This window comes from Pleurodeles waltl, chromosome 4_1 (genome assembly GCF_031143425.1).
Source record: "Pleurodeles waltl isolate 20211129_DDA chromosome 4_1, aPleWal1.hap1.20221129, whole genome shotgun sequence".
Taxonomy (NCBI): domain Eukaryota; kingdom Metazoa; phylum Chordata; class Amphibia; order Caudata; family Salamandridae; genus Pleurodeles; species Pleurodeles waltl.
Window position 1 is genome coordinate 915,327,178 of NC_090442.1, and position 23,975 is coordinate 915,351,152.

The window sequence follows — 23,975 nt, forward strand, 5'->3', positions numbered from 1 at the left end:
GCACCATCTGCACAGAAAACAGTAAATGAATGAGCTATTGACAATGGGCAAAGGGCCACTTTAACTAACATGCTGGGAGACTGACATGCGGCTTCACTGCATTGTTCAGTAGCCCCAAAAAGTGAAATTTAAAAATTTTAAAATTGAGGAATGATACACTACAACAATTATTCTGTCTGTTATTTTAGGAAATCCTCCTTTTATGTGATTTAACACTAACACATTAGCAATGTCATTTTTTATTCTGGGGATCTCAAGGCTAAGCATCTGAAAAATATTCAAGAAAAACTTGAAATCTGAACTTTGGTTAAGGCATAATGTAGTGGTAGTAAACAAAGGCCAGGAGTCAATATACAAGACCTTACTTGTCAGTGTTGCTTTTGCCAGGTTCATCAACAATTGAATGAGAACACAATTTTGGTAATGAAAAGCATCATACAAGAGGAGATGGCTTTTGCTTTTATGTCGTAATTTTGGGGCCAGAGATTACAAGACTGCTTTTAGGCTATTAAAAACTGACACATCGCAATCAGTTGTCTTTGCCGTCTACTGGTTTCTATTAAATACGTGGCAGATTTGGCAAGGCAATCTACATTCATGGTTGGCATCTTGGCCGCCTTGTCTCTTTTAGTGCTGTAAGTAGGTTTGAACAATTCGTCTTCTACTGAATTAATCATAAATCAGCTTGATTTTATTATTGACTAGGTATGCGATTTATTCCGGAGGCAAGGATTAGGTTACTCTTTCTCCTTTATTTTGCACCAACAGCCATCAGTCAACATTTCAATAATTTGCATAAACCACATTCCCCATGAAACACTGGGAAAGGGAAACAGAAACAGTCCATCCAATCCGAGGCCAGCATGTCCCTAAAGACCTCCTGCAGAAGTTCTATCCCCGCTTTCTTCGCTGCTCCAGCAGCTTCAGTTAAGTGTTTTTCTTTGCTCCGTTTATGCTTTAATGTTTTTACTAAATTGTGATTGGCAGTGTTTTCTGCGTATTGCATTTATTATTTCTTGAAAACTGTGTGTTCATTACTTTCTCTTGGCAGGGCGACCGCGGGAACCACGCACTCTTTATGTTCCTACCCCGGCCGCTGACACGTTAATCAGTGTTGCCAGATTGGGCTAACTCCCGCACAAATGGGCAACATTTTTTCTATTTGTGGGGGAAATAACTCTCCCGGCAGGTTGCACAAATTTGGACTTTATTTGCCCATTTGTGCGCAAAAGTTGTGAATGCGGCGGCGGCGCCGCCACTAAAAACGCACCGTCAATCATTAATAGTGCAAAAGCGCTACCTAACTACACAGCTTCATGTTGCTGGCCTGCCCTCCCAGAGTGTCTGACATTGGACCAATGTGATCACGAGGGACAGGCCAGCTATTTTTTTTTTTGTTATGATAGTCCAGCCGTGGTTTGGAGGCAGGGCCGCAACTCCCTCTCATCCACACTCGGAATCGAGAGGAAGGATGAGCGGACTGGTGCTGCCTTGAGTGCTCAGGTTAGGCGATGCCGCAGGCATGGAATGTGCAGCATGGAGGGCGCTGTTGGCAGTGTTTGATGTGGGCAGGTTCCTAGAGATCAGTTATGGTGAGTGTACAACGATCCAGACCTCCAGGGAGAGCTGTTTTTGAGGGGAATTGTGAAAGGGGCGCATCTCTCTTTATCCCTGCGCGATCCTCGATTTGTTGATAAAAATGATGTTTATTTACATATATTTAAATTTTGGTGTGTGTTTGGAAAAACATGGCATTTTGTAGCATTTGCTTACCTACCCATTGTATCAAGTAAGATTATTGCAGAATTCACCTAAGAAAATTCTCAGTGTGAGAAAAAAAAAAATACACCAAACTATCTTGTAATAAAATAAGCAGCGGCTTGTCATAAGCGATAGCCATACATGTGACCTATGTCTTTGAACAAGCATCAAATGTGACTAGATATAAACAAAATTTAAAGGCATCTTTATTCTATTACACCTTCTGATCTCCAATATGATTATTTTGGAGGTGCCAGGGCCTATGCTGTAATTACAAATGCAGATATACACATAGATGTAGTTGCAACCAATCCTCTAGGAACAAACATTACCAAAGTGGGGAAAATGCTGCAGCTGCCACAGCTGCCAAAGGCCTCGCAGTACATTACTGTGCAACTGCTGTGCTAAATCACTGCAATCATCATGCTGTTGCTGGGGACATGCTGGGAGGCAGCCTCTCTCACCTCACACCAGGGGCTTCTGTTCCTTAATTAAGTTCGGTCCAACGCGACAGAGGAGTCTTCTGACCGGGGTGTTTGACAGTCGAACAACAGGATGGAAGGAACTACAGGCCTTGTGACAGTGGTACCGCCTCTGAGGCAGCCGTGCCAAGGTCCCAGCTGTTTTCAGTACAGTCAGATTAGTCCAGTCCGGTATAGCATGCACCCGAGGTGCATATAATGGCTATCAGTTACAAATTATATGTGGCTCCTATACCTCCTACCCTCATTGCCTTACATAAAAACCCCATATACATTGATTTACACACTTGTATGATTGTCTCTGTAGAGTAAGTTTATGTAATATAAAGTGCCTTGACACCCTATAGTAGGAAAAATAGAGCTATACAAGGAATTCAATTAAAAAAAGTAAATTAGTAAGTGGTATTTGTGTAATTACTCATACAGACATACAACGCTCCTCACCCTCGACAGATTGTGAAAGTAAAGCAGACACATTATTCAGGGACACATTCAACGTATTGCACTAATGCTGGCCCTGATCTAGCTCAATAATGGCTGCCTGATCCTCATTTCCTACACAGAATAAAGGAAATATGTACTGAAGAAGAGAGACGCAAATGGTGCTGAAAAGAAAAGGGGTGACGTGAGGTATGCAAATGGAGGATTTCGAAAAGATATAGGGGTGAAAGGGGCCCACAGCCCTGGCCTCATGTTGCCCACATGGCCATGACCCAGCTTCCTGCTGTACAAGTGCAGTACTTTCATTTGTACAGAGACCCAGGATTACATGTGCATTTAATCTGAACACCTTAAAGACCCACTGGCAGGCACAGTGAGAAACATGTACTGCTTTCAGCGTTAGGGCTCTTAAATCATGCCACACACAAATGCCCAGTCATAATCTGAACTCACCCAGACACCCAGAGGTGACTCAGTTCGCAATATGTACTGTACAAGTCATATGAAAAGAAGAAATACAGAAAAAACATATTGGAAAAAAAATATAACTAAAAGTAAAGCATGTGAAATATAAATAGGGACTGCTTTGCTTACATTGATTATCTTAGGGGTTTTCCAGTCTTCGTTGAGAAGTCAATCAATGTTTTTCCCTTTAAAGTTAACAACAAGAATATAGGGATCCATTTTGAAAGCAGTTGTCGGACCTGTCACCCTTAAAGTCCATTAAGGAGTTGCAAAGCCTCATGAGATTGCCCAGCAGTAATGATGAAGTTGGAGGGGACCAGAAGAGTGATGACAGCGTCAGCAGAGTCGAGGCAGCATCACAGTTGAAATGTTGGGGATAAGGTTTTGCAATTAGGTCTGGGAAAATGTATCTTTTTCCTTTCTGTTCCAATAGCTGTTACTTCATTTAGAACAAAAACAAGCCTATCTGCGTCTTGCCAAGCCTTGAAGCTTTAGTATAGTTTTTGCTGCAAAATGAAGGCAACGACACAGGTCCTATATATCATTAATTGCCAGATTTTGTGCTCATGTTGAAGGACTTTGGAGTGAAGTACAGGGGACTTAGAGTAAGTGACTATAGCCTTTCTGGCCTTCTTATATTTTAACTAGAAGAAATAGGACTCCTGTCGTACTGCGATGACCCTACCAGCTTGCCAAACCAGTTGTGCTGGAATTGCTTTAACCCCAGGGTGGTTTCTTTATGTGTGTATCATTGTGTGGTGTTAATCCTGCAAGATTCATTAAACATACTGGTTAAATATACTGTTTTACGAGGTATGTTACTTAAAGAGTTTCAACATTTCTGCACTTGTCCAACATTAAAGATGAGTTATAGTCTGTTCTTGTGAAGTTCATTCATCAGTGCCAGGATCGGACTTGTGGTGATAGAAGTTCCAAATAGAAGGTCCTCCAGGAGACCTATCTTACAAATTAGTAATTTATAGAATTTGGACATAATTGCAGATGTGCATGGGTGCCCATTGAAACTCCTCCCATCATACGCTTATTGAACAGAAGTTAGATTTATGGTCAGAATGTTTCCTGAACGCTTTTTTTGCATACTTTGAAAATTGCAACTTTGGGCTGGTTTTTGGGCTGATACAACTATACGCTGGGCTGAGTTTGGGCTTGAACGTGGACAGCTTTGGGCTTGGGATGGTCTCAAAATCTGGCAACACTGACGTTAATTACACCCGATCTGGTCAAAGAGGTGAAGAGTGACTGGCCGCTCTACAATACAGGGACTGTTCAAGGGCTTTGAAAGCTATTATCTCTTTCCCGTCACCCACATTTGCCAATATTTCACTGCCTTTATTATAGAGCCACCGCCTGGAGATTGAACACCTGTTTTCCGGGTAAGACTCAGGGAGGCCCCTCCGTTATGGCAGAGGAGCATCATTCCACTGCTGCAAGGCGCAGAAAGCACAAAAATAAAATGATAATAAAAGAATGTTATTATCATTTTATTTTTCCACTTAGCAAGTCCGCTGAGTCTAGGGCAGGGCGGGGCCATTCTCGGTGTCAGTAGGGGGAGGAGGAGTAGGCGATGCATTGTTGTAGCCGAGCTGTGTTGCACAGCCAGGAAGAGAACCAGTGCAGGCACCCAGTCCCTAACTAAGTAGCATTTCAGCCTGCTCAGGCAAATTATGGTGCTTCTCTCATCCTGGGTAACAGCATGAAAGAAGCGTCTAGATTGGGTGGGGAGGGGTACATGCAAAGAAGCACCAGCAGGTAAGTCCATTTAATTTTGTTTCTCTCCCCCACCAGCTCCAAGGGCTGCCCCACCAAGCCTTACTGGCAGCAGCTGCCACTGGTAAGACTGGCCTTTTAATTTGGGACACGTCCCAGGCTGCCCACGTCCTTCAGCTATTAGCTGCATTACCCATTGGAACCATGGGTGTTTGGTCCCGGGGCCTCTAAAGTGCCCATATGTTTACAGTTCCATCAGGGAATTCACATATTACCAAGGCTGTGCCCAGGCATAAATACCCTCTCACTGATACCATAAGTCTTTCCACTTCACTATGCAGGACTCTAAAGAGTACAGGGAGGAAGAGGAGATTACCTATCTCCCTATAGATGAACACTTCTGCAAAATCATGGACGCTTCCTTATTTAAAGCTCTCTCTCAGGTAGTGGTGCCCTTGAAGCAGAACATTCTCCACATGGACGCTCAGTGCCAAAAAACCCTTGCTCCGAGGGAAGATCCTACTGGGCCTCATGACCTTCTACCTCCAGGGCAGGCCTTGGCACAACCCTCAGACCCTAAACTCAAGCACATAGATGACCCAGGTGTCGATCTCATCGCTTTCGAGCACCTCAAGAAGGCGTTCATGGTATCCCAACGTTCCCTTGCTAACCCGCAGGCCTCAGACCCCGGCACCTCAGAAGACTCTGCCTTTTCTCCTCCTTTCCCTGATCCCTTGGACAGGAACGACTCCCCTAGCAACTCTGAAAGGGGAAGGTGATTGCAGCAGGCCCTGGCACCCTTCTAATAACCAGGAGGTTGATCGGACTTTAAGTATTTCCTCCCAAACTACTGTCTTGGGTTGTTGGATCCTGATGACCTTTTGCATCCGTGCACCGAAGGTGGCAGCCTATGTTGCCTCCCGGCTACGTGAACCTCTAGATAAGGAAGTACATAGCTGTCTCAGGGCGGTATGTCCCTGTCCTTCCGGGGGTAAGGTCACCCTTACCCCAGACATTGATGCCAAAATGGCTACATTTATAGGGAAATTTGTTAAGGATCCCAAAAAAGAAATAGATTGCTTCTGGTGAGCATGCCAGGATAAACTGCATGATGTAGTAGGACCTTTTTCCAAAACCTTGGACATTGCAGAGGACATGTAAGCATCCAGCACCCTCATCTCCCCAGACACTTTGTCTAATTGGGCACAAAGGGTGAGCATCTTTCTAGAGAGTGCCAAATGTGCACTCTGTACTGTGAGACGCAGATCTCTTTTGATTAAGATAGATAAAAAATTGCCAAATTGGCAACTTCTGAAGTGGGCCCCATCACAGAAGGAAATCTCTTCTGAGTCCCATTTATCTGCAAACCTGGGAATGTACTTTCAACACTCTAGGCAAAGATCAGTCTTCCATAAAACAAACCATTACACCCTGGGGTTTTTGCCAGTGCTGGTTGTGCTAGGGGAGCGCTCAACCAGGTGATCCCTCCAACAAGCCCCTGCCAGAGGTGCACACAGTCGATTCCAACCTATTCAGCAACTTTTACCAAACCACAAGTTATCCCTGTCGTCGAGGGTCCAGAGGATATTCCAGGGTCAGCAGTTCCCTCAACAATTCCCAAGGTGAGTATACAACCCTCTGAGGGCATCAGACTTGGTGGCAGATTGGGAGAATTTGATCACACCTGGGAGGTTCTCACATCAGATGCATGGGTTCTTCAAACCGTAAAGGGATTTCATATTGACTTTTACGGTTCTCCATTCCAACCTCACAAACCCCAGCCTTTCGCTTTCACCCCAAGCCAAATAGACCTTGTAGAAGCAGAGATTGGCTAACTCTTACTGAAAGAGGCTATTGTGTCAACATCCTTACATCCTCATAGTTTTTTCAGCAACTTGTTCCTGGTAGACAAGAGGGGTGGGGGTCAACATCCGGTTATCAACCTGAGAGAGTTTGAGTGGCTGGTTTTCTGCCACTTCAAGATAGAAGGTATTCACCTTCTTCGACATGTGTAGCTAGGGAAAGACTGGATGATGCACCTGGACTTAAGGGACGCCTATCTCACCGTTCCCATCTTCCCACCTCACAGGCAATTCCTGCAATTTCAGTGGAAGTCCCAGATCTTCAAGTTCACCTCCCTTCCTTTCGGACTATCCTCTGCTCCATGGTGTTTTACCAAAGTCTTGAAACCGAAGACTTCTCCGATCTTGTCCACTTCAATGCAATTTCTGGGCTTTGTGGTGGAATCGGTCAAGGCCACTTTGAGTCTTCCTTCTTGGAAGTTATGCAAGATAAAGCACAAACTGTGTAAAGTCCTAGCCAAAACTTCGATCTGTCTCCAACATCTGGCCCGCATAGTGCGCCTTCTGTCCTCTTCTATTCAAGCCATTTCCCCAGGTCCTCTACATTACCGGGCTCTACAGCACCTCAAGACTTTCCATCTAAATTGAGGCCTCACATATTCTCAGTCAGTCCCCCTCTTGGAAAAGGCGAGCGAAGAACTACAATGGTGGTGTCTCACATGGAGGCCTGAAATGGTCACCCCATTTTCGGCTCTCAACCCAACATCATAATAGAGACGGACGCCAACAATTCTGGTTTGCGACAATGCTGTGGAGAATTCTATACAGGAGGAAAATAGTCATACCCAGAAAAATCCCTCCAAATCAACTATCTGGAACGGATGGCGGGATATTTCACAGTGAAATGTTACACCAATCACAGGGTCTAATGATGTGCCCTTCTCAAAATGGGCAATGTAGCAGCGGTTCGCTACATCAACCATTTGGAAGGGATGAGATCAAGTGATGAGTCTCTCGGACTTGGCATGGACGTTTTGGACTTATTGCCTTGCCAACTGGATTTCGATCTCGGCGGTCACCTTCCTGGCAAATTCAATCAGGCTGCAGACTGGCAATCCCGACATTGGTAGGGTACCAGCCTTTTGCAACTACATCCACAAGTGTTTCACATGATCCAGTCCAGATGGGGCACCTTCACAATCAATCTATTCGCCTCTCGGCTGGACTGCCAACTGGATGGGTATTGCAGTTGGTGTCCGGATGCAATAGAAACAGATGCTTTTCTCCAGCATTGGAGCAAGGAGAAAGGTTACATTTCCCCCATTCTCCATGATAATGAGGATGTTCACGCAGGTTTGAATGCAGTTGATGGATCTGGTGGTGATCACCCCAGTTTGGAGATCTCAAGTTTGGTTTCCAGTTCTGATGGAACTTTCTTGGGTTTTTCCAATCCCTCTCCACATGTTTCTGCATGTCATCCGGGATCCCCAGGGGAATCAGCATCTGCTTGTTCTCTTCGGTTCCCTCGGTCTCATGGCATGGAGGATTACAGGGAACACTGGGAAGTTCCAGGTATTTCTCGAGAAGATGCCTTGTTACTGGCCAAATCTTGGGCAGACAGCACACATAAAAGATACCACTTGACCTGGTCTAGATGGTTGGGTTTTTGTCACCAAAGGCAGGTGGATCCAGTCGGGTCGAATGATGTCCATATCTTGATTTTTCTTGCACCTTTAGCCTCAGAAGGTCTGTCTTACAGGTTTATCGATACCTTTCGGTCAGCCATCTCAGCAGATCATTTCCCTTTGGATAGTCACCCGCTGGTTTGCAAACTTCTCCAAGGAATCAGGTTATCTGTCCACCTCCCCCCCAATCTAAGTCTTCTGCCTTATGGGAAATTAATCAAGTCCTACATTTTTTTAAATTATGGCCTTCAAATATATTTTTGTCAAGGAAGCAGATGTCAGCAAAACCGGCTATGCTACTGTGTTTGGTGTTATGTCTTGGATGTACGTGCTCTGGACTTAACAGGTAGAGAGTACACTCCAGAAGGAGTAACCTTTTACATTTCCAAGAGAACAAAATCTAATTCAAAAGTGGTTCATGTCCTTTTCCAGAGTTTCCAAAATTGTGTATGCTACGTTCAATTAATGCTTATGAGTTCATGACAATAGACATCCGTCCACAAGGCGAATGACAATTGCTTATTGCTCTTACCAAACCCCACAAAGCAGCTTCTTCCCCTACCATTGCCAGGTGGGTCAGACGGACTGTGCAAGAAGCAGGTATTGATAATTCCAAGTTTGGTGCTCACTTGGTTAGGGGAGAAATGGCACCCAAGGACTTTTCATTAGGAGCCAGCTTGGAGGATGTTCTCAATGCTGCAGATTGGTCCTCAGATTCGACTTTCAAGAGGTTTTATTTTACACATGTACCTAACCTGGCATCCTTGGTAGTGGAAAAAGCTTTAAGCCAACCTAGTCCTCGCCTGACATAGAATGAAAAATTGTCCTAGCTATCGTAACAGAAAGTTTTAATTCTATTAAGGAAACGGAGGCAAGGATTAGCCCACCCTTTAAATGGAATTTCAACTTGCTTCTCCCTCCTTCAAGTACATCCTTAAAAGGACCTTACAGTCAGGATTAAATGTTGCAGGCAACAATGCTTGTCTATTCTTATCTTGTGCATACTGTCTGCATGTTATGGCTGAAAGTTTTCTCATGATTCTGATAACTCTGTAGTGAGACCGAATCAGAAAACAGGTATTATATAGGTGTTATTTTCTTTCAGGGTCAGAATCTTCTTAACAGGATTAATGTCCAGTTTTCTGAGCTGTGTTCCCAGGAAGAAAGAGGGGGAGAGAATTTCTGCAGGAGGTCTTCAGGGACATGCTGGCCTCGGATTGGATGGACTGTTTCTGTTTTTCATTCCCAGTGTTTCATGGGAAATCTAATTTATGCAAATTATTGAAATGTTGACTGATGGCTGCTGGTGCAAAATAAAAAAGTCTAATCCCCGCACATTCTGTTACAATAGCTAGGACATTTTTCATTCTTGCTGCTAGTGGTTCGATTTTCTCCTATTATATGGATTTTAATAGATTTTGTTTAAAGGTAATCTCTATTTAACTTTGTATGTATTTGTGATTTTATGGCAAGTTGCCAAAATAAAGAAGATGATGATGATGACGGAAATCAGTTATTAACAGCCCTGATGCCTGCTAACAAGACAAACTTTGTGCACACTGTGGTGATAACTTGGGGATAAGACTCTTAAAACCTTTAATTTCTTCCGTTTCTTTGATCAAGACGACACAAGTACTTGTTTCTCAAACCTCGTACTTTCAAGGAAATCAAATTCCCCCAAGAAGGAAAGGGACGCCATTGCACCATAGCGGAGATGTTTTTGACAGAACTGCTATCACCGTTCTCCTAGCATTTCCAGCTCACACATTCTTTATACGAGCATTTGATATATGCCTTAGTAAAGACTGACATTTCTACTGTTTATGAAAATCAAGGTCCTGAATAGTAGGATGTGGGTATGAATTTATACTTTGAAAAGCCTAGTTTTTTTTTTTTTTAAACAAAAACATGCAGTTTTTATTTAGTAGTGTTAGAAATAAAACATATCTATTGTAAGGAATGATTCTAATTAGGGTTCAATTTTCAAAACTAACTTGGTAATTTACAAAAAGAGAAGAATAGAACAGATGTAAACATGTAACTTGACAAAATGGAGTTAATTCTAATACATCACTTGGAAACAGCTCACACTAGATTAAATCATTAACATTCTGGGAGTTATCCATTCTTTTAATAGCTATTAAAGGAGAACTCAAAGAAACAACAACTCCAATTTACGATTTTGTCTTTAAATTGTGGTGAGTTGCACACCTAAAGTATAATAGGAACCCAAAGTGGTTTGACACACTGAATCCAAAACCATGCAAAGTTCTGGTAGTAATCAATTCATGAAATTTGATTCAAAGTAAACCTATTATATCCATTTGATTTAACTGACTGGGGGTGCTTTTACTTGATTGGATACTCAACCAACATTTTATTTAGGTATAGTTACAAAAACAATATGTAGTATTTTAGTAGACAAAATTTGAACCATACGTCATTTTGCGGTTGATCTTCTCCATCTCCTTCGCAAGCTGAGGGGGAATATTTTGAAGCTGCACCAACTCATTCTGATGATAAACACAAATGAAGTAAAATAATGAATTCAGTGCACATTATTAGAAAATAATTTCCCAAGTAGGAAATAATGGAAGTTACACTTAGAAAATTTCACAAGGTTCTGAAAAATGGCCACTTTTACTTTGTAAGGAATTAGCCCATATTTCTGATCTTCATGGTTTACACATTATAACGTTTAAGTATAATCAGGAACAATGAGACACATCTCAATTAGGTACAGAAATACATATATATATATTCATTATACATTCTTGTCTAGAGTAATCATGCCTGTCAGGGCAATTGCAGTATATCTAAAGGATGGGTCTGTTTTCTGATGTGCACTTCTGCATAACTTAGGATAGCAAGTGATAACAGCAGTGCGTTTAACAAACATAACCAGTGCCTATTAACAGAATCTCACCCACATTTCAACTCCCCTCCACCCACCCAACGCATCCACTCAGTCCTTCCCGCTTCCTAGGGGCAAGGCTATGCAGCAATTCAGACTTCTAATGCTGTACAATTCCCCGCAGCAGGCTCGCAGACTGCCCCCCCATTCGGTAAACAATGCATACTGCGCCTCTACGCCTCCAGATTTCACTCAGGTTCTCCTGTATCATCTCAAGTTCAGTGAGCATGGTTTCCCAACTAGCGGACAATGGACACTTGTGCCGCCCCTGGGTATCCTCCCTGCGTAATACTGCCCCCTCAGCTCGCACCCACACTGAGAAAAAGCGTAGCTACGCCACCAGAGGTGGAGGTTCAGACGCCTTCCATCTCTTTGTAATGAGACGCTTTGCTGTCAAAAGTCCCAGGTACAAGAAACAGGAGGTTGCCTTGTATTTCCTAGACCTGGGGAATAATACCAATAGGCATGCTTACCAGTTATTTAATGCTGGGCGTGTCATACAGGTAGAAAGGTGGGAGGTCACACCTCACCAGTAGGCGCACAATGAGGGACACAACCACATCATGTGCAAGAAATCGGCTGCAACCAACGTACATCAGGGACAGGACGCATCAGTCTGGTGAAAATACCTGTTAACCTTCTCAGGAGTGAGATATGCCCTATTTAATATGTAAAATTGGATCAGGCGGAAGCGTGCATTCTGCGGAACATGCATTTCTGTGCCATCTCCTATTCCCTATCTATGATGAGCCGGGTGAGGTCGCCTTCCCACTGGGCACGCAGACAGGCATGTGTAGGTGCGGTATGTATTTGTAGCGCGCTAACTAGCCAATGTACCAGGTGTGCGCCTCGACCCATAACCTGAATACATTGGATAGTTAGGTGAGTTGGCAGTTCCGTCAAGATGTCTCCCCAGTGATGCGACAAGGATGCCTTCAATGAATTATAAAGCACAAACTGTCCCAGCAGTAGACCGGTCTCCGCTGCCACAGTGTCAAAGGAAACCAGTGTGCCCTCCATGTGTAGGTCACCTAATGAGTGTAATCCGGCTATATGCCAGGGTTCCAGCTCTGCTGCCGACGTAGGAGTAGTGTTCCTGGGGTACCCAATAGGGCCAGTGCTGGTGCATAAGGAGTCAGTGAATGTATAAGATTCCTACGATAGCACCGGTGCGCCACCCCTAAAACAGGGAATCCGGTGTCCTAGTGGGTGTATTTGGGTGGAATAAATGAAATATACTGGCCAAGGTCCACTGCAGCCTTGTTGTGGCTGTGTCCGGTAACTGTTGACCTGAAAGCCAGCTGGTCACCCACTGTAGCTGGGTGGCCAGGTAATAGTGTTCTAGGTTAGGTTATGTTAGGTTGCCAAACCGCCTCTATCAAGCGGCACATATAATTTTGCCAATGCTACACGACAGCGGGCAGTATTCCCTATGAACCTTCTCATCCTGGGCTCTAACTCTAAAAAAAACTTTGCCAGTATATAAATGGGCAGGTTGGAGAAGTAGTATAAAAGAGCGGGAAGTACTACCATCTTCAGCAGGGCCACTCACTGCATCACAGATAACGGCAGCATCTACCAGAAGGCTATTTGCGTGCGGATGGAGGTAACTGCACTCTTAAGGTTTCTGTCATGCAAATCAGAGGCCGAGTGGTATATTCTGATCCCAAGATATCTGAATGTGCTGGGTTGCCAGAGAACTGGAACCCCAGAAAGCAGCAAGGCCGGGTCCCTTAACTCTGGATGAAATGGGAACAAACACAATTTGCCCCATTTAACAAGCAGGCCTGACAGGGAGGCAAAGTGTTGCAACACTTCCGCAACCTCGGTAGGGACATCTGAGATGGTTCTAAAATAAAGAAGTAGATCATCCGCATATAGGGACACGACATGTAGGCGTCCCCCAGTGGGTTGCCCCAGCCTGCCCCGCGGCTGTGGAGTTCTGCTCCCAGAGGCTCTATAGCTAACAAAAAGAGTAATGGGGAAAGGGGATAGCCCTGTTGAGTGCCCTGCCCATTGAGATCGGATCGGAGATAACAGAACCAGTTCCTACTCTGAACAGAGGGTGTGTGTATAATAGTCGCACTAGTCTAAATAAACCAGGGCCAAAACCGTAACGAATCAGGAGTTGAAATAAAAATGGCCATTCCAGAGAATCGAAGGCCATTTCAAGGCCCAATACCAGACATCCAGCAACAAGCCAGGCCTGCGTGGAATACTTCATTACACAGAAAAAGCAACAGATATTCAATGATGTGTTGCGGGAGGGTACAAACCCATTCTGGTCTGGGTGGACCAATGTGGGGACCAAAGGTACTAAGTGCGCGGTGAGCACCTTAGCCAGTATCTTATGATCCGTGTTGAGCATGGCCAGCGGTCTATAAGAGCCCAACAGAGTTGGATCTGGGCCAGGTTTTGGAAGTGAAATTAGCAGCACCTCACGCTGAGAAGCAGAGCGCGCAGCCACAGTGTGCCTTCTCATAAACCTTCAGGAGTTTGGGGAAATCAAGTGAGCGAAGGTTTTGTAAAATTCAGTTAGGAGTCCATCTGGGCCCGGGGTCTTACCAGTGGCTAGGGCACATTGACTCTCCTGCAATTCAGTCAGTGTTAAGGGTTCCTCTAATTCCATTCGCTGATCATCCATGAGGCGAGGCAAACGATGTGAATTAAGAAATGCATCATATTCCACAAGGCTCACCGATACTGTAGACTGATACAGGTGTGTATAGTAATGTGTAAGCTCACCATGTATTTCTCGTTGGGTATGCAGCAAGTTACCCACCACAGAGCATAACGCCACTATTGGGGTGGCTGCGCCCTCCTGCTGTATCAGCCACACTAGTAATAACACGGATTGTTCCACCGCAGTATGAATACGGGCTGAGTGTGCAACGTAATTAAGGCATCGAGAGGCGCTCCAACAGGGATATACGTTCCTGTCACTATCCGCTAGGGTGGGTCGCCCCTCCAGGTCGTGCAGCGCATGTGTTTCTTGACCCAAAAGAGTTTCCTCTATTCACGCCAGACTGGCCTCAATCGTCTTGCGCATGTTCCACTGCACACCCAAACAGTGGCCCCGCAGGGTCACCTTAAGCACATCCCGTTCCAGGTGCCTCGATGAGGCCGTCTGGGCATTGTTGTCTAAGTATGCAGCGACGGCTCTTCCAAGAGACTCACGAAAGAGAGGGTCCACCAGCGCGCCTCTGGCTGTAAATGCCAAGTGGGTATAGTCGGAACTAGATTATCCTCTACCATCTGCAAGTATTGTGGATTGTAGCTAGAGTGTGTACGGCCGAAGTAGTCCATGTGCGATATGGTGGGCATTAGGTTTTCAGTGCAGATGGTTCTGTCTAGACGCACATAAAGGTTGTGTGGGGCGGAATAGTAGGAGTATACACAATCCTGACTGTGACAGTGGCGCCAAACATCTGCTAAGTTCCAATGCTGAAGCCAGTTATGCAGCGATGGCGCAGCATATTCTGCAGGCACCGTGGGAAGGAGCAGTCCAAGCCAGGGTCAATGACACTATTAAAGTCTCCTCCCAGAAGCCACGGGATATCACTCTAGTGGGACAGGACACCAGACAGTTTGTGCAAAAAGGACGCTTGTTCTGTATTTGGTGCATATATTGATCCTAAAATTAGGGCTCAGCCATTTAAAGGGCCGCGTACAAATATATAATGGTCATCAGCGTCTATTACTTGCTCTGCAGCCAGAAAGGAAGTACCTGGTTTAATCCATATGAGAGCTCCTCTAGCAAAAGAGGAGAAATGTGTTGCAAATAGCTGTCCGCGGAAGCGTCTCAGCAGCCTAGTGGCCTCTAACATCATAAGGTGCGATTCCTGTAAAAAGCCAATGAGTACAGAGTGTCTTTTGAGGTATGAATAAATAGCGTACCTGCTGCAGAATCAGGGAGGGGGCAGTCATCAGGTTACATCATGGATGGTGGGTAAGCCGCAGGGTGAAGGTGATGATAGAGGCTCCATTCAACAACAAATCAATGCAACAAGGTGCAAACAGATAGCACCAAAACGGCTAGCACAAATATCATAAGGGCAGAAAGACAAACTGCTCCCGCCCAAACTTCCAAACCTATTGACACAGTTCAACTAATGGGGAGTTAAGAAACTGCCTACAGGGGGGTCTGCGTGAGGTGTGTGTAGGAAGTTGGCTCTGTATGTGCTATTTCAAAGTAAGAAATAGCATGCACAGAGTCCGGGTTCCCCTTAGAGGTAAGAAAGTGGCAAAAAGAGATAATTCTAATGCTCTATTTTGTGGTAGTGTGGTCGAGCAGTAGGCTTATCAGAGGGTAGTGTTAAGCATTTGTTGTACATACACACAGGCAATAAATGAGAAACACACACTCAAAGACGATTCCAGCCCAATAGGTTTTTGTGTAGAAAAATATATTTTCTTAGTTCATTTTAAGAACCACAGGTTCAAGATTTACAATCAATACTTTAAATGAAAGGTACTTCACTCAGGTATCATAGGAACTTTGAATCAGCAAAATAGCATGTACAGTTTTGGCACAAATGGCAATCAGCTATTTTAAAACTAGACAGTGCAAATTTCAACAGTTCCTGGGGGAGGTAAGTATTTGTTAGTTTTGCAGGTAAGTAAACCACCTACAGGGTTCAAAGTTGGGTCCAAGGTAGCCCACCATTGGGGGTTCAGGGCAACCCCAAAGTTACCACACCAGCAGCTCAAGGCCGGTCAGGTGCAGAGGCCAAAGTGGTGCCCAAAACGCATAGGCTTCAATGGAGAAGGGGGTGCCCCGGTTCCAGTCTGCCAGCAGGTAAGTACCCGCGTCTTCGGAGGGCAGACCAGGGGGGTTTTGTAGGGCACCGGGGGGGGGGGGGGGAACAAGTCAGCACAAAAAGTACACCCTCAGCGGCACGGGGGCGGCCGGGTGCAGTGTGCAAACATGCATCAGGTTTGCAATGGAGTTCAATGGGAGACCAAGGGGTCTCTTCAGCGATGCAGGCAGGCAAGGGGGGGGCTCCTCGGGGTAGCCACCACCTGGGCAAGGGAGAGGGCCACCTGGGGGTCGCTCCTGCACTGGAGGTCAGATCCTTCAGGTCCTGGGGTCTGCGGGTGCAGTGTCCTTACCAGACGTCGGGTCTTTAAAGCAGGCAGTCGCAGTCAGGTTGAGCCTCGGGATTCCCTCTGCAGGCGTCGCTGTGGGGGCCCAGGGGGGTCAACTCTGGCTACTAACGGGCTCACAGTCGCTGGGGAGTCCTCCCTGTAGTGTTTGTTCTCCACAAGTCGAGCCGGGGGAGTCGGGTGCAGAGTGCAAAGTCTCACGCTTCCGGCGGGAAACGTGTGTTCTTCAAAGTTGCTTCTTTGTTGCAAAGTTGCAGTCGTTGTGGAGCAGAGCCGCTCTCCTCAGGAGTTCTTGGTCCTTTTAGATGCAGGGTGGTCCTCTGAGGCTTCAGAGGTCGCTGGACCCTGTGGTACGCGTCGCTGGAGCAGTGTCTTTAGAAGTGGGGAGACAGGCCGGTAGAGCTGGGGCCAAAGCAGTTGGTGTCTCCGTCTTCTCTGCAGGTTTTTCAGCGTCTTAGGTTGCAGGAATCTATCTTGCTGTGTTCTGGGAGCCCCTAAATACTCGATTTAGGGGTGTGTTTAGGTCTGGGGGGTTAGTGGCCAATGGCTACCAGCCCTGAGGGTGGCTACACCCTCTTTGTGCCTCCTCCCCAAGGGGAGGGGGGCACATCCCTAATCCTATTGGGGGAATCCTCCATCTGCAAGATGGAGGATTTCTAAAAGTCAGAGTCACCTCAGCTCAGGACACCTTAGGGGCTGTCCTGACTGGCCAGTGACGACTCCTTGTTTTTCTCATTATCTCCTCCGGTCTTGCTGCCAAAAGTGGGGCCATGGCTGGAGGGGGCGGGCAACTCCACTAGCTGGAGTGCCCTGGGGTGCTGTAACAAAGGGGGTGAGCCTTTGAGGCTCACCGCCAGGTGTTACAGTGCCTGCAGGGGGAGGTGAGAAGCACCTCCACCCAGTACAGGCTTTGTTACTAGCCACAGAGTGACAAAGGCACTCTCCCCATGTTGCCAGCAACATGTCTGGTGTATGGCAGGCTGCTAAAACTAGTCAGCCTACACTGGTAGTCGGTTAAGGTTTCAGGGGGCATCTCTAAGATGCCCTCTGGGGTGTATGTTACAATAAAATGCACACTGGCATCAGTGTGCATTTATTGTGCTGAGAAGTTTGATGCCAAACATCCCAGTTTTCAGTGTAGCCATTATGGTGCTGTAGAGTTCGTGCATGACAGACTCCCAGACCATATACTCTTATGGCTACCCTGCACTTACAATGTCTAAGGTTTTGCTTAGACACGGTAGGGGCATAGTGCTCATGCACTTATGCCCTCACCTATGGTATAATGCACCCTGCCTTAGGGCTGTAAGGCCTGCTAGAGGGGTGACTTATCTATACCTATAGGCAGTGTGAGGTTGGCATGGCACCCTGAGGGAAGTGCCATGTCGACTTAGTCATTTTATCCCCACCAGCACACACAATCTGGCAAGCAGTGTGTCTGTGCTGAGTGAGGGGTCCCCAGGGTGGCATAAGACATGCTGCAGCCCTTAGAGACCTTCCCTGGCATCAGGGCCCTTGGTACCAGAGGTACCAGTTACAAGGGACTTACCTGGATGCCAGGGTGTGCCAATTGTTTCAAACAAAAGTACACGTTAGGGAAAGAACACTGGTGCTGGGGCCTGGTTAGCAGGCCTCAGCACACTTTCAAATCATAACTTAGCATCAGCAAAGGCAAAAAGTCAGGGGGTAACCATGCCAAGGAGGCATTTCCTTACAGTGTGCCAACACAAAGAACCCAGTCACCTATTGCTGTCCGGCACACGCTGCAGGGAAATAGCACATTGAGCCGCGTACAGTATCTCCCAGAAGGGAGTGCGTCCCAGCTCCGCAAGTGTGGCGAAGCAAGCATAGACAGAAGGAGAGAAGCCGTGCGGCGGGGTGGGGGCAGTGGGAAGGGAGGGGAGGGGAGGGAACGGGCTTCCCGCAGGTGAAATGCTAGTCAGAAAGAAGCAAGGGTAAAAATGGAGTTCACAAGGCTCTCCTCCAGGCACCCGGGCACTCAGATGGCCGTCAGGTATATGTTCGCGCATAGCGTCCATGTTAAAAAACAGTGTGTATTTGCAACAGGAGGTTGCAGCAATATCAAAAGGGTTTAGAACTCATACAATGTCATCTGCCGTTTGCGGTATCACATCCGGGGGGTTACAGTCTCTGGCTCTGAGCGGCTACCACTCAATGACTCATCTTCGCTACTACCGTGTCAGTTCCCTCCTCCAGATCCGAAAAATGAGCCGGCTCTCCAATGGCTGCTGCTAACTGTAATGCACTTCACCGGTCCCGTATAATCGGTTCAAGATCAGGAGCATGTGACAAACGCCTTGAAGACTTGGCTCGACAGCAGCCGGATCGTTTCCTCCGTTCTCTGCCTCATGCCTCCGGTGATGTAGGCCTTTGGGCCTGGTTTGTTTCCTCCAGCCACTCCCAGGCCGCCTCAGGTGTAGCAAAAAACTTTTGACTGTCCCTGAGCCACCACCCGGAGTCCTGCCGGGTAAAGAAGAGAATACTTCAAATTGAGGGTGCAGACTTGTCGTTTCACGGCCAGGAAGGAGCTCCTTTGCTTTTGTATAGCAATAGTGTAATCGGGGAACAGCATGGCCTTAGCGTCGTCAACCTGTATGTTTTGTAATGCCATTGCTTCACAGAGTATGGAGTCTTTGTCAGCATACTGTAATAAGCAAAACAAAAAAGAGCGCAGGCCTGACTCTGGCGACAGAAGCCGTGCCGACACCTGGTGCGCTCGCTCAACAGTAAAAAAACAACAAATTATGGCGTAAGTGCCCCAGCAGGGACCAGTTCTTTTGTACATTTTTCCATGTAAGACACAGGGGCACTTCTCTCAACCCCCTCTGGCAAACCCACCACTCCAATGTTATTCTTCAAGGAGCGCCCCTCTGAGTCCTCCACTCTACGCCCCAGAGCAGCCATCCTATCAAACAACGATTGCACTGAAGCTTCTACTCGTTGGGTTTTGGGGGTAAGTTCGTGCAAGGTGTGTTCCATGGTGTGTGTTTTATCAGCCAATTAACGGTGGGCCGCATGGAGCAGATTGAGGTCAGTCGCCACAGTGTTGAACGTCTGCTCCAGGGACGATCTTGTTGGATCTAGCGACGTGCCAAGGAGTTCCACCGCCTCCAGCATCACATTTAGTTTGCATCCATCGAAGATGGAGAACCAGTGCTCTGAGCTGAGGAGCCACTACCTGTCCTGAAGCACAACTTTCCCATACTGCAGGCGTCTGGGAACAGGTCTCACCTATCTCCTCGGTGGGACAGAATACATTGCGCAATGTAGCGGTCACAATAGTTTGCAGTGCGCAATGTAGCGGTCACAATCAGCTCACACCGCTGCTGGCACCTCCAAGATGGTGCAATTCAGGTGACATCTACAATGAGGGCCAGGGCACAGTCCACGATCACAGTGTAGCAGGGTCATATAGTGTGTGTGTGTGTTCCCACCAGCCGTTCCTTGAGCAGCACAGCAATGTCAGTCCACAAACACTGCTCCAGACAGGGAAGTATGGCAATAACTGCCCGCTCTCTCTCCTTTCCCCTCGGGGGCCATCCGTGTGGTAATCTCATGGTGGGGAGGGAGAAATAGTGCCTGAGGCTCCCTCCGAAGAACGCCTCTCCCCTCAACAGCACCTCTCAATGCGGGAGCCCGTCCACTCCCGCTCTCTGTGCACTGTTCGTTGTCCTTGCTCCTCTCCTCCATCCACACAGCAGCAATCCAACCATGGCCGGCTCACCTCAGGGCCCGAACTCTTCCGGGCCCCCAGCATTCCTGCAGACACCGCCACGTCGGAGACGCATCCCCAGGAGGCGCGCAGCATCTGAGCCTCCACCACACAGCCCGAGCTCACACGCCTCCAATTTCTCACGCTTATTTGTTCACCAGGGGCGGGCACCACTTTAGCGTCATGGGCCCCTAGAGTACCCCCCCCCGCCCCCCCCCCCCACACCATCAGCAGGGGCACCTTCATGGGCCAGCAACCGCCCCCTCAGGATCCTCAACTTCGTTCCCCCCCCCATCGTCAACCTCCTCCGCTCGCTGGCAGGGCAGCCCTGACTCCTCCTCATGGCGGAGGGCCGCGCACAGTAAACCAGCGAGTCCCAGGCTGCGTTATCAGCCGCCAAATCAATTCTCTGGTCTTGTGTGCCCCAACAGTTACAGACCGCCAAATACTTCTCTGTGCGGCGCCTGTGTGTGGGGAAACCACAGGATAAACTGTGTCTCATGCTGGAGCCTGTTTAGAGTGTGCCCGCCATGTTGGCCCCTAAGGCCACGCCCCCCCCCCCCCCAGAGGGGGAATCCTATTATGACGAATGTTAACTGTGAATCACTGAAGATGAAGATTAATAGGGATTGTCATCCTATAAATTCTCCTTACTCCGGAAAAGGACTCATTGAGTGATGGTAAGCAGTTGATCCTCTCCCTCTCCTTTGTGGCCTGCTAAAAGGACACCCCCAGCCAGGAGTGAAGGTTCAAATCAAAGTTTCTAGAACAAGATGAATTGATTAAAGCAATTTGAGGAGGAATGGATGATAAGGTATTCAAGACCTAGCAGGACAAATCTGCCCACAGAACAGAGGTAGCGTATGGCTTCTGAAGAGAATAATTATTGTATAAATTACTACAGAGCACCATATGGTGTGTGTTCCTAGGTATGCATGGCTGTGGTCAAGTGCTGCAGTCTCTCTGGATTTTTTTATTTATTTATTTATTTTATTGCATTTGTTAGCTAACACAACCAAGCAGAGTATGGCTCCTTACGTCTCATACAACGCAGTAAACAATCAGTTAATAAGCCCCATAGTGATAATAAACAGGCAATCAAGCTTTAAAGCAATCAATAGAAGAAGTTGGCTCATTATATGAGTACCGTCAATACGGGTCACATTTGAATGCAAAAAACGGAACAGAGGATGGGGAGAGGGGAGATGGGAGAAATGGGATGGGGGCGGTCAGCGCAGCCATCATGTCTCCCACTTATGGGGAGCTATAGCTTGTTACCCAAATGGGGGCCTTCTACTATACAATAACCAGGGGGATGCGAAAAACGGCTATTTACCGCCTTATGTTCAGGTCCCAAGAAAGGATCTCAAGGGGGCCCATATAGCTCGCAGGCGGGAACCCTCAGGCATCAGCTCCCAGTATATCATTAGTTGTTCCTGGCAGTACATGGCATCCTTCAGCCATTCATTACACCGCAAGTCCGTTTCCTCCACCAGCACAGCACTACCCTACACTTAGCCAACAGCAGCAGCATTCCCACTAACTTCCTGTACGCAGAGGGTATCTCCTCAACATATCCCAAGAGGGCGATCCTAGGGGTGCGCGGCAGCAGGAGCTCAGTCATCTCTTCAAGCACCCGCAGCACCTCTGTCCAGTAGTCTTGCAGCGCCCCACGCCAAATGTAGGAAGTCCACTTCAGGGGCAAAACACCGCTCGCATCTAGCGTCCGCCCTAATGTCCATTCTCTTTTGTCTACTCAGCGTATAATACAAGCAGCTTAAAAAGTTCAAATGAATAAGGCGCAATCTATAGTTGGGGGGAGACTTCCCGCATCTGCGTGCAACAACACCGCCACACCTTGTCTGGGATGGTCTCACCCAGATCCGCCTCCCAATGAGGCTTAGCTTTAGACTCAACAGGAGTCTCTGTATTCTGCATACTAACATATAGATTTGTGATTAGTCTATGCGGGGACGGTGCTGAATGTACTATTTCCAATGCTCAACACACCGTGCAGGAGTACCGTGCTTGCAGCATGACTCTGATTTTAAAGAAAAGTAATCAGTACAGCGCAGTGTCATGTGAGGCACCAAGTGCATTCTCCAAGGTGATAAACATCCCCTCCGGAAACCAAGACCCCAGAGTAGTCATATTTAACTCACGGAGGCACTCATACAGTTGGCCATCCTCCAGAGACAGGCCCGCAACATACCGCACCGGAATCAAAGGCACACATGGCTTGCTTACCTTGGTGCATTTCAACAGCATCGCCCAGGCCCGCGTCTAACATAACACAGTATCCACTCCACGTTGAGACAACCACAGATAACCTATCGGGCCACAGAGAGTCATGTTCAGGAGCCAGGTGTAGTAAATATTGTATGGGGTGCAGCCAGAAGTGCACAAAATGGGCCTGCGGACAGTTGTAATAAAGTTCAAGATCCAGGGCCGCCAGGCCCCCTTGTTTGAATGGAAGAGTCAGTTTCCCATTAAATTCTGGACTGCCCGTCTGCCCATGCAAGAGCCACAAGCAAGGATTTGAGTCTTTTCAGGTAGCTAGTTTTGAGGACAAGAGGTAGATTAACAAAGAGATACAAGAACTTGGGCAGAATCACCATCTTCGCTATCGCGATGTGTCCAGTCAGCGAGAGCGGCAGCTAACGCCAAGCCGCCACCTTATCTTCCAGCCACGAAATGGCCTTGCTGTAACTGGCTGACCACAACTCTTCCGCCTTCCAGCTCACCCAAATACCTAAATACCGCACTGGCCCATCTGCCCAACTGAGGGGGTATCCAGAGTGGCACTGCGGCATAGCATCAGAGAAGGGCAACACCACAGACTTTGACCAATTAATTGTGATCCCGGAGATCCGGCTGAATTGAACTGTTTCACCCATCAATATGTCGAGGTGTAGCTGCGGGTCGCAAACATACAATGCAACATCATCCGCATACATAGAAACCAGTATTGGACGCTGTCTGAACCCCAGTCCCCTATGATTATGATGTTGTCGCAAGCGGCTCCATCCCCACCGCAGATAGCAGTGGCGAGAGTGGACATTCCTGGCGAGTGCCCCTGGCAATCAGGAAGGGATCCAACATCATCCCATTTATTCTCAGTCTGCTAGTTGGTTTCAAGTACAACAGGCGGATCAAATGGATGAACCTAGGACTCAGCTCCACCCTAGCCAACAAATCAAACATGTATGGCCACGCAAGAGAATCAAATGCCTTAGTGGCATCTAGAAAGACCGCCACCATGTGATCCTCAGGGCCGATCATACGGGATATCGCGAAGACGGTGCGGAGATGATATAATGTCGAACATCCCAGCACAAAGACAGACTGGTCGGGCAGCACCAAAGAAGGGAGCAGGGGCTGTAATTGGGCCACAATGAGTTTCGCCAGAATCTTATTGTCTATGTTAATTAGCGAAAGTGCCCGATATGAATCGCAACTACAAGGGTCCTTTCCGGGCTTCAAGATTGTCACGATGAGAGCCTCCCGCAACGAGGCCTGAAGAGCACCTTTCTCAATCGCCTCTGCATACACCGCTAGGAGGTGCAGCACCAATTTATCTGCATATTCCCTATAGAAGGCCAGCGTCAGACCGTCCAGTCCCGGGGCTTTGTAACCCGGTAAACTACGTATAGCCTGAACCACATCATCTACCGAGAAGGGGGCATCTAGATATTGTCTGTGCGAGTTCTCAAGCCAACGCAGGCTAATAGCCTCAAAGTAATCAGTAGTTGCTTCAGAGTTCGTTCCCGCCTGCTCAGCATACAGGTCCGAGTAAAAGTCAGTCAAGACACGCTCGACCTCCTCAGTACCGGTGAGGAGTACTCCCACCGAGTCAGT

The 23,975-nt window shown here is 47.3% G+C and overlaps 1 protein-coding gene across 1 annotated transcript in view; it reads right to left on the minus strand.

Moving 5' to 3' along the window:
- Window positions 1–23,975, minus strand: part of CCDC146 (coiled-coil domain containing 146) — an 897,036-nt gene that overhangs the window by 469,841 nt on the left and 403,220 nt on the right. The window contains exon 7 of the mRNA XM_069229681.1: window positions 10,804–10,877. Within this exon, the coding sequence (XP_069085782.1) occupies window positions 10,804–10,877 (74 nt within the window). The remainder of the gene's footprint in view (window positions 1–10,803; window positions 10,878–23,975) is intronic.